The sequence below is a fragment of the Ruditapes philippinarum genome, unplaced genomic scaffold (genome assembly GCF_026571515.1).
Source record: "Ruditapes philippinarum isolate M1 unplaced genomic scaffold, ASM2657151v2 ctg961_1_1_1_1, whole genome shotgun sequence".
Lineage (NCBI taxonomy): Eukaryota > Metazoa > Mollusca > Bivalvia > Venerida > Veneridae > Ruditapes > Ruditapes philippinarum.
The window spans coordinates 21,474-38,494 of NW_026852622.1; the positions used below are offsets into that span (position 1 = coordinate 21,474).

Genomic DNA, 17,021 nt, shown 5'->3' on the forward strand with positions numbered 1-17,021 from the left:
AAATGCAATAAATGTACTAAAGATTGCTTCTAATTTCAGCTCAGATGCATTAGTGGGGGGATAATCAACAACAAAAATGTACACTTGCCAAGGTAAAAAAAAAAATAATAAATTGTTTCCGACAAAACTCTAAAGAATGTTCAAATAAGTTGCGACAGATACACTTTAATTTATGATATTTGTAAAAAATACAATTTAAAATTCATTACATATGCATGTATACACAAAATACGATGTTGGACTAATTTTGTAAGAACAATATAAATCCTGGTACTTTTGGCAATAACGTAATTATACTGTAATCATCTATCAGTTAATAAAGTCATGACTTCGGGTTTTTGTGTGTGTAAAGACCTCTGAATTGGGTGTTTATGTTCTGTTTATAAATATACAATCTGGAGTTTTATATAACATGCTACTAACTAAGGCTCGCGTTTGGACAAATTCTTCTGCAGTGAAGACCAATATAGACTTATAGCATACCAGTCCGGCGTGTGTATTGCTCTTTGAGGGAGGAGGTCTAGGTATGTTAGTTTTCTTAATGCTATTTTTATTGTTTGAATTGATTTCGCAATTATTTTTAATATATTTTAATAAGAATTTATCAATCTATATGTTTTATATGTACCATTGTTTGTTTGTTTCCCAACAGTATTTCAGTCACGTACCATTCTACAACGCCATTGAAATTTGTTATTGAAATAGGCGTTTAATCAAATAAAATGTTTCAATGTTTCAATTATCAAGGATATTTGACAGGAAATCCGAGACCGTATACAATAAAGAGAGCGCTTACATTTGATGGATACTACCTTGTGTTTATTATTTGATAGGATATGTAAGTAGGGATGCTATAAATGCATATTATACATTTTGTGATGAAGCGATCAGACTTAAACTTATACTATTATTTTGCCGATGAGCTTTTCAAAGCCAGTGGTTAAACTATTTATGTTGAATTATGTCACATGCCCGTAATTTTGTAAACACCAATGGAAACAATAATAATCATTCCAACATGCATTTATTACCACAATGTCAATGATGATGATATAGTTTGTTTTATAACGGTAATAAATGTCAGAATGTCAGCAGGAATAATAAAGTGGCAGTTTGTTTGCAGAAAATGCCTAAATATACGCACGTATTATGCATATTACATATGATTTTCGTCTACATAATGTTCATTTCGTTTAATACCCGCTACATATTGTATTCGGTTGTGTGTGTTTTTTTTGTTTTTGTTTTTTTTGCTGTTTATTTATTTATTTTTAATTTGTGCCTTCTGTATGTGATAACATATGTAATTATTTTTAAGTAATGGAGGTTTTTTGTTGTTGCTCTCGTTGTTTTGGGTTCGTCTTTTTCTTCTTTTGAAACATACTTAACATACATAACCCCTTTATCGTTCAACGTTCATTTAAAAGGTGAAAATAAAATAGTATGTTATTTCTAAAAAAAATTACCCATTTGCTCAATTTATCCAGATATAAGCAGCATTTACAACTGTAAATTTGTAAACTTTGGCGGCGATTTTCTCATCATTAAGACAATGGTAGTTAGAACAACGACCCACTCACGCGACGATATATATAAAGATATAGTCAGGATGAAGCAAAGACATATTTGTACTTAATCAATAGAAACCTTGCGCAATGAAGAGGTATTTTAGTTAATATCATAAATTTTCATTATGTTGCATAATTATAATCATTTAAACAGGCGAACCAGTGAGCAGTTGTTTTATTGCAAAGCTTTTCAAATTGTGGCAATTCCCACCAACTTACGAACAAATATTTCAGTCTCTATTTTATGAAAGAATAATGGTTTGCCATTAAAGTAAAATACTTTTTTATACAATTATGCTTTAAAATGTTCTTGCGATGAGGACATCATTTTAAAACAAGGCTTTCTCAAGCGGTGCTAGGGGGCGTGAGGGATGTTGCACTATTCATTATCCCTCATGTACAGACTCAATCAAACCGAGTCTGCAATTCTTATGTAATTTTGTTGTGATCAATGCTTCCGAGAGATCACTTTGTTTTCAGATTTCTGACTTCACAACAGCAGGTGTCAAGTGCTGTGTGGCAGCTGTAAAAAGTTGCCCCGTACTTCAGTGTTGTTATATTTTTCTGGTCCTTCGGGATCATTGATGCCAGCACTATTAAGTGTTGAGAATTGAGTACCGCTCAAGCCGGTGCTAGGGTCGTGAGGGCTGTTGCACTATTCATTTTCCCTCATGTACAGACTCAATCAAACCGAGGCTGCAATTCTAATGTAATTTTGTTGTGATTAATGCTTCCGAGGGATCACTTTGTTTCCAGATTTTTTTTTCTATGTGAACTGCTGTTCTCATAAACGGGGAAATACCGTCGATAAATTGTGGACCAGAGGACGCAACGATAGTATTATGTATCACGATACATTATGTTCTTCTTTTATTTTTGTTATTATAAGTAGTATCATTATCATTATTACAATAATTATTTGTGTTTGTTCGTGTATGTGTGTCAGAGAACTTACAACTTTTTTAATCTTGGGCTAACTTTAATATATTTAATACGTGGCTTCCTTAAAAATTGTCTCAATTACTTTTTGCTACCTTGTCTCTTGCATTGACATTGTAATTCACGTATTAATGCAGATTATACAATGGTATACGCATTTAACAAACAATATTTTGCATGAATTGTTCTTTTTCTGTATCTTCTAGTTCTTTCAGTTTTAAAATATACTTTCTCAAACGAAAAGTATTGCCAAATTTAACAGCAGGATAAATATTTTATCAGCCAGGAAATAGAAATACCTGTATGACTGAACATGAAATCTGAAATTCGGTTAATTAAAACTTCGAAGTTTTCGTTTTATAACATGCTTAATTCAACTCCATGTCGACAATTTCCTACAAAGTTAACATAATTGCTATTTCAAATTAATTTTGCCTGAAATTATCTTCTTTTAGGCTGTTAATTGTCTAATGTAATACTTTTTAATAATGTTGTTTCCGAACCAACTGCCCTTTTACGACATTGCAATGTTCATGATTTATTGAACAACATGCTGACAAGATAATTCTAACATATGTTTTGAGAATTCGAATGATACATTCATTGTTTTTGGTGCTATATTTAGGATCATAAATACAGATTTTATTATTTTTGTTCTAATTTTGATATAATTAAGGCCACATATTTTTTGCGTAAGACGAAAATCATGAATATTATGCTGGTGAGTCATGGAAATTTTACTTTCAAGATTGATATAAAATTTTGTTAATCGATTACTCATAGGACTTAAACCATACTGCAACACAAAGATGAATAGGGCAATGTTATGTAGTGCCCATTTGAATGGTTGTTACTTGTGAAATATTTCACAAATAGCTTTCTGAGTTTTCATAATTAATTACCATGATGTTAAATTTCATTAAATGTATCTAAAATTTCAATATTTTTGCTTTTATTTGACACATTATTTGTTGTTTCGTTTTTTTAATGGTTAAGTCAATGAAGCGAAAAAGTACGCCTCTAAAACAATTCTAAGCAAAACCTAACCTGAAAGGATATAACTTTTTTTTGTATTTTTGGAAATGATTAAAGCTTGAAAATAACTCTAACCCGTTAAATTATGAGTGCATATGTTAGCAGATTGTACGAGGCCAAAGTAAAGTCTAAAAGCCTTGACGTTATGCTTTTTGTACACTGCACCGGTTTCTCATTTTGTGCATTATTTCATAATCGTGTTCTTAAGGTCTGGTGTTTAAGGCGTGCTGCCCAAAGGTAATGAAAATTTGATATATCCGTAAGAGTTCCTAAGTAAATCAAGAAAATATAATTTAACTGTACTTCTAAACTTATTTTCTTCATTATTATGCAAAAACTAGTATTATTTATTAAAACACACAAGTATTGTACGGAAGATACGCGTCTGCATTAGTATTGCCTTGTAAATCGACAGCACATTGTGTCACAAATACACAAAAACATAATAATAATAATAAATGTTTTGCTCAATTATAACAACCCGGATGCATGAACGGAAATAAATCTGAATCAATTTGTTGCTTGCCAAGTTAGGTTGTTATGAGAATAAATCTTGTTTTACATGATCACTTAATCGATGATTAAGAGAAGATTTAAGAATACTATATAATTTTATGCTTAGCGCCATATTATTTTAATATTACGGCTTCATCTAAGGTATGTTTGCTGATGCAATATTTGAAATAACATATTCGAGCCAACTGTTAAATTGTTATTTTCGTGCTCAATAATATAGCAAACAAACAGGATAATTCTGAACATATGTTTTCGTATAACTACTCTATTATATGTCTAATTACCTCATTAAAGTGATATTTATATTAGTTTGATAATAATTGTTCTATGTATATAAGATACTGAAAACATAAAAAATAACATTTGATGAAAAGTGCATGTTGCAATTTAAATGTGTCGAAAGTACTTGTTATTCTTTATTGTTTTCTTTGTTTATTTCTTTGAAAATGATCATTTAATTGTTTCAATCAGAAGTCAACAATAAAATCTAAATATTTAGTAATCATCGACTCACATGGATCAGATACTATATACTAGTAATTGAGATGAAGTACTGGGCTCGTTTTTGCAGTTCTCATACATGACATAACACCTGATGACATGGATTTCAAGATAAATATAAATAGGAGAGATCCACCGAAAGCGGTGGAAACAAAACCAAATTTCATCATCTTGCAGAATCTTTGTTATTGCGTTTTTATGAAGACAGTGGTAAATGTTACATCGCTAACAACGACTTTCTCTGGATAAAGCAGTATTTAAACTTAGCAGCAAATCACTCTAGAAATAGCATGCCAATTTTAAGGGATTCCATTTGTCTCTATAAAGTCAAATGTTGCTATTTGACAGAAAAAAGATAGGACAACAAAAAAAGTTTCAATGTTTTGATTGATTGAAATTAAATAAAAACGCATGTAACAATTTATAAATAAATTGTCGTCAATAATATTTTATTCATTATCACTGTTACGTCAAAATACTATAAATAACCATGTGTTTCTGTTATTACAATGCTATAAATACATGTAAATGTTGACAATATGCATAAACAACATTATTACTACCACTGAGATAACAAGAGATCTGTTGTTTGTGAATGGATAACTGTGTATTATCATCGGTTAGCGGTTAGATTTTTTTTCTTATTATCAGACCTTTCTTTATACGAGTCTCGTAATATATAAACAAATGCATACAAAGATGCAACAAAAGTCAAAATGTGTTTATCAATGATAGCGACTGAGATGCGTAGGAGGATGTGGAGCGACAGATATCTTTAACTTGCCAAGTATCTTGGATTTAACTGGAATAGAACAAGGTAATAATAATCTATTGTCAGATGAATAGTCTCATTTTGCTCGTTCTGTATATTCAGCGCAGTTCATTTCCTTCTACTCATTCAACAAGTTTTGATGCAAGATGAAACAGTATAATATTCTTCAATATATTCTATTTTGTTCTGTATTCTTACCAGAAAGGATAGGATTCCCTTACTACTTTTCCATAAAGCATTGTTTATGCAATGCTTTGTATATTACTATGGCTGATCCCGTTCCTTGCCCAAGGAATATGGCCTCAACCGTTAAAAACACTTTTTCTAATTCCATTGACTATTAGAGATTCCATTAATTTCGAAATTCTTCATAGCAATATAAACCAGAAAGTTCCAGTCAATGGAATTTGACCGTGCCAAAATCATTTTTCGGACTAGCGATTTGTTCCTTTACACATAAAGTTTAACATTTGTCGTAAAAAACAAGTTTCTATTGGCAACTGTTCAAACGCCAATCATATGATTCCGTTGCTGTTTAAAGTGTTTTGTTTTAAAGTTTTTTTCTTTACAGCAATTTAGGGTCAAAAGCTCTTTCCCAAGAAAAAATGGCCTCGATTTTTTCGCGTGGCAGTGCCTTTTTTGTTTTTTTTAAACGGCAATTTGTTTGTTATATAAAAGTGCAATTTTCTTTCGTGGAAACTAAAACTCATATAGCATAAAAGTGACAGTGTGGGATTATAACCTTTTGAGTACAATAAAATTATCAATAGAAATAAATAATAATAGTTATGTATGTTAATGTCATCCTATGAAAATGTATGCTACTGTCAACAGGTTTCCTAATAATCGGGATAAATTAAAACAAAATCATTGCTCTTCATTCACTTTAAATTTAATCAATTTCCATTTTTGGGATCAATGAATGCTCTTAGAACAAAACAAACATTTTTAAAAAGATTCAATATAAAAATATCAATAATTCTCAAAGTAAATGGTAGCATATTGTTCGAAGCAAATAGATGTTGTTCAGATTGTTTCCTGCTTCCTGTTGATTCGGTTACAGTAGAAAACCGTGTGTCGTTTATGATATTGAATTTACAACTTTAAATTAGCACACAATTAAAAAAGTGACAGATGTCCCATTTATGTGTGCTTCAATAGCAGACAACATATTATAAATAATGTACTTTATTAACCGACTGGTCCTTTTTACTTACTACTGCGAGATCATGCGAGATCAAATATTGGAGTACATCACTACATCGGGAGCTTTCTACTGAACAAATTCGATTACTGGTTTTCATTTACATAATTATGATGATATGTTTAAATATCATTTGACCGGCGATAAAACGCATGCAATTCATGAGTTTGTATTAATTTCCAAAATACAAGCAAAGCCATTACAAAGATCTAACGTTCAATCTGCTAAGAAATAATATAGTAATTTTATGAGTGTTTTACACTGTCCACATATGTGATATAAAGGTTGCCATTCAGCAAACACTTAGCACAAAATGAACACATACTTACCGTGATACATAATTAAATTATGAAACGGTTGCCTACAGAAAATCGCGCTTTTAAGAAATTACCTTGACTTGATATACAAAAAAAAAAACAAATCGCCGATCAACAAAAACGACCATGCCAAGCGGGCCTCTCGCAGCTATTTTCCTAAAGTATGCGTTTTGAACTTTATAATGCCGTAAAGGAGAACCTACAAACTAACACAACGGCTGATCCGCAACGAAATTACACAAATAGTGTTTTAACGGTTGGCTCCAGTAAATGGCGCTTTAACGAAAATCATTAGACTGTTATTATACAAAAAGAATAAATCGCCAATGCAGTTTTCGATAAAATAATCATTGACATGGTGATTGTTGAAAATATGGTCCATATTCAATATTTCGTTATCCGTTTTCATTTAGTTTTTAAGCAAATTTGTTTGTCTGTTTAAAAGTTTTAATAGTAACCAATATAAATGTTTACTTAGTGTATAAATATACCGTCACTTTAAAAGCTATCGATCTTTATAAAGTGCTTGACACCTAACGTCATATGATAAGCACAAACATACAAAGCATTTACCGTACAAAACAATATATTTGTGAACGATTATATAAGTAAGTAAACGTATTCCGTATTGATATGTCTCTTTGATATTCTTGCGAAATGATATAAGTGCAACATTATTAGTAAAATGTGTCTGTACATGTATATTAATTAGAAACTACTGTCTGTCCGAAATTTCTCTACTTTTACTTTTCAGTGCTAAATGATCCTGAAAAAGTACCTTGCCTAGTTTGTGAAATCTTGCGTCATAAAATTGCTAAATTGGGAAAAATATTTGGTCCCTTTTGAACGTCTTTCGGCTTTTGGGTGGATTTGAATCGTGCGAAAATGTTTTTTTTAAAAAAATCAACTAAATATAAAAACAAAAATGCTGAAGAAAAAAGGGAAATAAAACATTGTTTGTAACTTGTTAAAAACCGAATGAACGTAAACAATTGTTAAATTTGATATCGAAATGTTGTTGGATATTCTGGCCGTGTGAAAAAGCTGTTAAAAAATTTTCTAAAGCTGAGGGAAAAAATTTTTCATTAAAATACTGACCCATTTCCATTTCATTTACTACAATAAATGTATGAATTATATATTTTAGCCATTAATTCTTTACTGGAAATACACTAATGTACCATGTGTGTTTCTTTATCTGTTTCTACACCGATTCAAATTGAACAGGTCTAGCAGACAACTTTACTGGATAAGTTACAGTGTGAAAATTTCTTTCTACAAACGTGTAATTTGTCAGTGGATAATGTTAAATAATGCATTCCTACACATATCAAAAGATTGTGAAGAGAAAATATGTGCATATGTGCATTTGTGATTAAAACTTGCTGAGCCTTGAACTTTCGAATTATACTACAAAATCTTTCGAACTCCGTCAAATAAAGACATTGTAATAACGAAGTTTGTCATGATCATACCAGTATCAATGGTTGTATTCAGTTTCCCTTGGTTAATGTTATTTCCGCAAAACTTAAACATGCTTTAGTTTAATACGGAATTGTATCTTAAAAATGAACAAACAATGTTCACTGCAATGGCAGACTTATAAATAGTTAAAAAAACAAAAACATCAGTATCAGGTTATTTTATTTAATAAATCAATCGATACTATATTACTATTATATTTTCGTCTATATTTTAGCCACAACAAGACAGGCGGGCCTTGGAAACTAGGCCTGATAAAAATATTTTCACCGAAAGGTTTATATTAGTTTATGGACAAAAGTATTTAAAATATATATGTATATGTTTTCTTTCACTTTCTAAAAGTATTTTTATGAGTATCTTGTACGCTGTGTTTTAACGTCCATCATGTCTGAGAAAACCTAAGGCATGGAATAACAGTTTTTACCTTCGTCTTTTATCGCAGATGTTACAAAATACAGATCCCTTTTTATTGCAGTTTTTACCTTGTTGAAAACAAAGAATTTAAGGCAACTGTCCTTTAATTTGTTACTTGATCATGACGTCACATATTCGATACGGCGTACACGTGACTCGATCAAATAGGGAAATGCAAGTATAATAAATAATACTAATAATGATATGTTTTACTTCAGCAATCTTAAATATTTATTTTTTTTTCTTTCCAGTATATATTTGATATTAGGTATTTATGCTTCCCACCTCTTTTGTCAATTGAAAAATAGCCATTTTTGCTACGTTTTGAGCTTTTCACATATATGTTTTACGTTTGGATAAACGCAAGGTATATCATCAAATTTGTAGTTGAAGAATGAGGGAATCCACACGCAAAGCGGTTGGTAGGTGCCATCGTTGGGTCCAGTTTGGTCTTCCCAAAATGGTCCACCAGTTATTGGAAATATCTTATTGTCACTTGTTCGAAATGCATCCCATGAAGATGGGTCTGGTGCTAGCGCGTTTGTTGCATCAACCCAAAAATGGTGACCGTAGACATCTATAAAAATGTGGTTTGGATTAGATGTGTGTTCCTTATTGACACATTTAACTGATCGATATTTCATCATGAAAAGAAATGTTTAAAGACGTTTAGATATAATTTTGAATTTTCAACCCGACTTTTACCATGATGTCCCTCGCCATTTTTCTATATTTAATTTATGAAGTCTTAAAAAATAAATGGGGGAATATGGTTTTAAATAAGGCAATCATTAACCATATTTACATTTTTTATTTTATTTCTTAAACCATTTTGTTAAGTTTAAAAAAATTCCATGGTATTAAAATTACCTGGTGAAAAAAATCATCTTGTCATAGTTTGGATTTGTAAAAAGGGGTTGTCAAGGGGAAAAAGATCCCCTTTTAAAATTAGCGGTTGTGGTAAACAGACTAGCAAATAATCAAATTTAACATTTTATGAGATTTAAGGTTACATTTTACAATACAAGGATAACATCGATTCAGAGCTCCTTTTACCATTATCATACGTGATAAGATTTTAATACCGTATATATAATAATTCTTCAGACATCTACACATTGACAAATTGACATTATAAGATACTTCCACCAAATAGTCATTGCTATATGCATTTTAAACGGAATTCATATTTAGATATCAATATCAATAAAATATACTTTTGGATAAATTGCATATTTACCTGAACATAATATTAGAGTCCTTTTCTAGCACAAACCATCCACCTCCATTGACTGGACAACCAAGCGCACCTATAATGTACAATGAGAAAACACATTAAACCTTTATGGCATGCATTGTGATAATAATATATGAAATATTTGGATTTCGTTGGTCTAACTAAAGTTGTATTGACTTAAAACATATTCAATAGTTGTATCTATTCCTTAGAATATGTATCATGTATACAAATGTTGCGCTGTCGAGTTCAGTTGGATTAGCTATTAATAAATATTGTCTAAAAATTATTGTCAAGATAAGTTTAAGGATTAAATATTGAAATTTTTCAACAACATTTTAAAAAAAACCGACTCCTTTATATATTTTCGAAATAAAATAGTACGGAAAAAATTTCATTTAAATCAAATAAAAGGTTATTGGGCATGGGATTAATTATATTATAAAAAAAAGTTTTAAAAATACAATTTCACAAAAAAAGTCTTAGGTTATTAAACCCATAAAAAAAACCCCAAAAAGTGTTCTGTTTTTTTACGATTTTTGTTGAAACTCACAAAAAGTCATCAATTTTGGTAAAGATTCTCAAAACAACCAAACATAATTGAAATAATAATATTACCATCATTTAACTTATAGAATGCAAAACTTGCAGTTTGAATTCTATACACATGCGACGTAGACGAGCCACTCAGGTAACAAATGTGCTCTGATGACGTGTAGTAAAAGTTTGAGCATGTGTCATCTTCGCTGCATTGCTTGGCACAATCTAACTTCCTCGTTACAGCTTGTAATTGGTTGTAGCCAGACAAGTCAATGACCGAGCCGGACATGGCCGTTTTAGTAAAGTCTTTAGTAATGATTTCACCAGAATCATGACGAACAATGGCTTGATTGACAACAAAATGAAATACTTATAATCATTGGTCAAAATACATTTATAGACTTGAAAAAATAACAATGTTTAGCTGATTTCTTAAGATACATTAGATCACTGGATAAAAATATCGTAAAAGCTTGAGAAAAAAAAAGTTTATTCAACGGATTAAGATACAAAGGTAAGGTATAATATATTTTATCCACTGTATGCCCGAAAAAGAACTTATAGAAACAAAAACATTTAAATGCATTATGTTCATCAGCTAGGTTTACAAAAAATATTAAAAGATGAAGCGACGTGATTTATTAATAATAATAGTTGAAAAAAAGTTTTGCTTTAAATATAAGATAAGATGATATCAAAACATGCGCATTTTCAAGCATGTGAAATGTTGATAATTATAATAATTACCGCTTTGGTATTCATAAATTTCAGGAATAGAAAAAAGAAGATAAAATAATGATAAGCGCATTGGAATTATAAAAAAATCATAAGCTAAAAGAAAAAGAAGAAATCATACTTGAAAAAACATGATGGACTATAAAAATAAGCGCATTGGTTTTTGCACATACATGCACTGAGTAAACTTGAAAAAGAATATCATCAACTTTATATATAACCTATAAAAGTATTGAATTTGACCCAAAGTTGAGCAAAGTATATCATTAAACCATCATGAAATAAATAAATACAAACATAATAAATTTTACATACTTGCGATCACTATAAGCTGCAAAGTCAAAGCAACTGTCCTGTTCGGCACCATCCTAGATAAATTGTGAACCAGGTGTGTTTTGTACGGAACTTACGCCTAAATCTGATACCTATATACGTTGAAAAACACTTAGTCGAATTGATTTTTATCACAATCAATTTCAGGGCTTTATTCCTGCTTAAATTCGAACACTTAGCTCTAACATAATAACTTACAACTGTGTGTACACAATCGGAAGTTTTTCATTAGCCACTACTTATTGAAACTATCGGATGGTTTAGCGATTGGAAAAGAAAAACAAGCAAAAACAACGCTAGTTGAATTTGTAATGTAACATGTTTAAACAAATATTATGTCAACGATTATTAATCAAACTGAATTATTACTATCAATGAATTTGTTTAACTAAAAAAAAAACAAAAAAAAAACGTTGAAAAGATTTAAAAGACATACACACAAAGACACGCGCCCTTTTACAAAAGTAAAGTAAAAACATAACGAGATGCATGGGAAAACAATATCAACACAATCAACCATCGGTATGCAAGCAAAAGGGCACCGCGCCTTTTTAGTACTTGGAATAAGGCATAAAACAGATATACATGTATGTTACGCCAACTAACTAAATTCTATTGCCACATTGGAACCTTTTAACAGGGTTGAGGAAAAACGTATTGTTTTTAATTGTACTACATTTATCACAGTGAAAATGAAGGATAAATGGATCAAAGTTATAGTTTAAATAATAGAAATAATTCAACAAATCATGTATCATAGCTTCAAATATGTCTTAGCCAATAACATTTATCCCGATTATGAAATAACTTATTCATTCCGAAAACAAATATGCTTTTTTGTAATGCATCACAACTGTAGTCAATTAAATGAAAGGAAATTTCAAAGGTTTCACGTCTTTACTTACTAGTGCAATACACGTTTAAGAAGGCTCAAACACAAGAGAATATCTTTGAAAATTATGTCAAACATTATTTCTCGCTCCTCTATTTCCTCGCTTCCCTTTCTCCTTTTGAAGTCCTTGACCAAGGCGTGGCTTTTTTTAGCTTTCTGAGATAGTCTTGCTTATGTTTTAGTCGTATCAGTACAAGATACTGTTATAAACATTAACGTGCACCGCCTGACTCAAATAAAAGAAATTTAAACGTTAAAGCTTATTAAAGCTTATTTTCGATGAAATAAATGCACTCGAAACTGTTTCCTTTTTATAAAAGAGTACTGATTTACAGTTTGAGGGGGCAATCTAAATAGAAAGCCAACTTTCTGTTGGAAAAATCCACCTACTTCGAAGTTGCAGCCTCATGTGCAGACCACTATCAAACTAAATTGTGAATGTGTACGTTGACATTGTTTTTGCTGTATGGGAACGTGGACATTACTTTAAGTTGGACTATTTATAAATGAAAACGAAAACACAACAGCAGGAAACCCGTTCTTTTCATTCAAACATTATCTTATACAGTGAAAGTTGAGAAAAGCGGACGGATTCGGACTTAGGGTTTTGTCCGGTTTTCTCAGCGGTCCGGTTTTCTCAATGCTTAAGAATCATATGTACCAGGTAAAAAATAAATGACTTACCACGGATGCCTGTAGGTTTATCTTGTATCTTCATGATCATATGTACGTATATTGCTGAAAATAAATGATGAAATACAAAATAACATGTTTTATTCATTTTGTCACATTATTTCGTCTAAATAAATAACATTTTGGATTTAAAACGTACAGCAGTTACCTAATAACAATCAAATCCGGTTATATCTGCATATGTTTACATTTGAACAGTTATTATAGTAAAATAGTTTAAGATGCTTCTCTGTGTTTTGATGACAAGTCGCAATAAATAGTAAGAATGTGCATTAGAAACGTCATTTAGGATCGAACTGTTTTAAACTGTGAAAAGAGACATAATATACAAATCAGACAATCAGTATTCCGTTATCGCTAAGTTAACGTTTTAGACACAACCAATTGACTAGTACATTTCAAAACTGACATGCATATCGTGTATTAAGTTATTATCAACACTTTAACACAATAGTGTGTACGTTCTCATCGACAATTTGTAAGTATTGTTTGAATGTTCTCAGAAAATACAAAGACAACACCAAATGCATATTTAGAAAGCATCGGAAATGCCGCGGTCGGTAGGCTATGTAGTATAATTTAAATCGGCTCGATAGAAAAATAAACACAAAAAACACTTACCTTGGCCCATTTTGGCCGTGTACGTTGATTTTTGTGGTCACGTGACCAAAGTTGCTTCCACACGGTAAATATATTTAAAAACTCCATCTACCCCCCCCCCCCCACCTCCACAAAAAAATAAAAAAAAATAAATTAAAGCCTGAATGCCTATTACGATCCTGAAATAATACAGAATGTTATATAGCTTGCACTTCTAAGGAGTCACATTAAATAAACGGTATTTTACAATGATGCAAATTGTCATACGTACCTGTGTTGTTTGACTATATGTTTATACACATCGCTCTGGTCATTTAGTATGCGACCACAATTAGTTATAAATAGAATATATGGTTCCTGTGATAAAACAGTATTGTCGACGGTAAAATAATGAAAATCTGAAGCCCAAAATTGAAAATGATGTTGGCTCGTATTGATTGAGTGTTATTTGCAGACAGTGTGTCAAATTTTAACAATTTTTCAAACAACAAATTATCGGTTATCAAACCATATACTATATGTAATTATTGACAAAACAAGCCGATAAACTAACTTACATTTAATATCTATTAAGTTCCAAGTTTCCATATGTGTTCCCATTGCTTAAATATGCAACGCAATTAAGTCACTGGGGGGTCATTTCTTACCGAACCCTTTGCCCTATCAGCCAACCAAAAAGATATGCGTCATCCATTTTTAATTGTAATTTCAGCATGAAAATCTGCATGAAGTGACACGCTTTCCACGACTTTATCGGAACCGTGCAATATCGAAATGGGCGAATCTACGTTCATATAATAGGGGTGGCAACATTGTACTTGTAATTAAGTTATTTTAATTTCAATTTATTTACAATAACACTCAGTTTGTATAATATACAAAAACATGAGCAAATCAAATGTAAACATATAAAAGAAATAGGTCACTGTGATGCTTTCACAAAACAAAAAATAGGTAACTATTTAACATAGAGGACAACAATATAGATTTATGTTTTCGCTATTTATTATGTAAAATAACTTGATGCGCAACTAAGTACAAACCTTCATATTCTTTTTTTTCCGCACATACTCTCCTGCGCATCAATATCGCTCACGTTTTTTAGGGTGTTTCCGCGCAACATCAAAACATCATACTTCTGACTTTCTGGACAATATAGTTATGGCGGGTTTATTAATTTAGCTTCGGTCAGATGTATGATTTTTTTTTTTTTTGACATATCGCGGCAAAGTTGTGGCACAATGATACATGAAATTAAACAATAAACAATGCGTACTGAATCGATGAACATCTGATCCACAATTAATTGTACAGATTAAATGATATTTGATGTTTGTTCATATGTTTTGAAATTTCTTTAATAAAGACATCACCATCCCCATATTTCACTATCCTTTATAATTATTAACCACTATGCAATACTTTGAAAGTTATAAAAAAAGGAAAATATATTTTCTAATGTGTCAAGGTTTATTGGACGAGCATTATGAGAGACAGTGTATACAGTTTTGAACATTAAAACAGTTGGTGAAATTTTAGGTTTAGTAATATCCGCAGATATATCCTTACGGTGGAAATACGGCAATAATGGCATGGTCCATTATGTTTATTTATTTTACTGAAAACGTATACTTACTTTAATAAAGTGATCAGTTTTTTTTCTGTCTTATTATTTTTTTTTCAATAGTGTTATTTCGAAATCTCTTTATGCATGAAGAAGTTTTGCTCCGGACAAGCATTTTTCAATAAGCTCTAAATGAGACCTTGACCTTTGACCTGGTTTATGCACATGCTACTCGTTCTTATAGTGATGAACATTTATATAAAGTTTCATTAGAATCCCTCCTTGCGTTTTGAAGATAAGTTCTGATCAAAATATCTATATTTTACTATCAAAAGTGAACTTTATCTTGCATATATTAACCTACGATTACGGTGTCCTCATCGTGCCATTTATTATGTCGCTCATTGCGTTTAATGGTTGACGCACGACAAGGCGAAGTGACATAGCGAAAATGCGATACGACGCTCGATAACGCGAAGCGACGCTCGACATTGTCAAACGAAATATTGCGATGTCGTTTAGTAATATTAAGTAAAAAAGGGAGACATTTAAAAAAAATGTCGCTTCGCGTTGTCGAGTGTCGCTTCGTATTGTCGAGCGACATAATAAATAGCACAATAAGAACACCGTATAAATTACATGTTTTACACCTGCATTCATGATAATGACCATTTGTGTTTCAATCCTCAATCAATGGTGAATAAATGGTAAATTTATGGTCTAAATACACATTTTCATATTCTTATCTGAACTTTGACCCCTATGTGTGACCTTGACCTTGGCAGCCTAGACCTGAACTTTGCACGCGACATTCCGCATTACAACGGAGAGGGTCCCGGGATCGAGTACCGGTCAGGCTGCAGATGTTTCTCACCCTGTGACATTTGGCGCCCAACGGGAGAACCGTAATGGTATAAGCTCCGAGTCCATTTTCATATTATTCTCTGTACCTGTTAGAAATTCAAGGACGAATTTCAATCTAGCGGGGGAGTATGTCGCGGTTCAGAACTGACTATTTAGGGGAGTGTGTAACCGGCCGGATAGCTCAGTCAGTAGAGCCGCGGTACGGTATTCCGAGGGTCCCGGGTTCGAGTTCTGTCAGGCTGCACATTTTTCTCACCCTGTGACATTTGGCTCCCAACGTTGGGCCATGACTGAATATAGCTCAGAGTTTAATTCACATTGCTCTGTAACTCTGTGAAATTCAAGGACGAATTTCAATAAAGCAGGGGAGTATGTCACGGTTTAGAACTTTTCACTAATTAGGGGGAAGGTGTGTACAAGCGGCAGAGAGCTCACTCGGTAGAGCCGCGGTACGGTATTCCGAGGGTCCCGGGTTCGAGTCCCGGTCAGGTTGCACATTTTTCTCACCCTCTTACACAAGCTTTTTTATGACCTCTAAGTGTGACATGGACCTTTGAAATATCGATCTGGTTCATGCGGGCGACACCGTTTCTCATAGTGGTGAACCTTTCTATGAAGTTTCAATAAAAATTCCTCCATGTGTGTAGGATATAAGCTCCGGATAAAATTGGACGCCGCCCTCCCGCCAGGTGCGTTCCTTTTATACGACCTGCTTTTTCAAACGGGCGTATACAGATATCTAAAGAATGGATATATTTTTAAGTTGTCAATTAACTAAAACAATTTTAATTAAATAGAAGTAAAATCGATAC

General features: G+C 31.9%; 1 protein-coding gene across 1 annotated transcript; it reads right to left on the reverse strand.

Moving 5' to 3' along the window:
• Positions 1–9,671: 9,671 nt before the first annotated feature.
• LOC132719353 (uncharacterized) lies at positions 9,672–12,546 on the reverse strand. The gene is made up of 4 exons (XM_060703119.1): positions 11,579–12,546; positions 10,607–10,873; positions 9,992–10,061; positions 9,672–9,720 (listed from the first exon to the last, which is right to left on the reverse strand). The coding sequence occupies exons 1-4, from the start codon at positions 11,628–11,630 to the stop codon at positions 9,672–9,674; spliced, it is 438 nt and encodes a 145-aa protein (XP_060559102.1). The 5' UTR covers positions 11,631–12,546.
• Between the last annotated feature and the right edge of the window lie 4,475 nt (positions 12,547–17,021).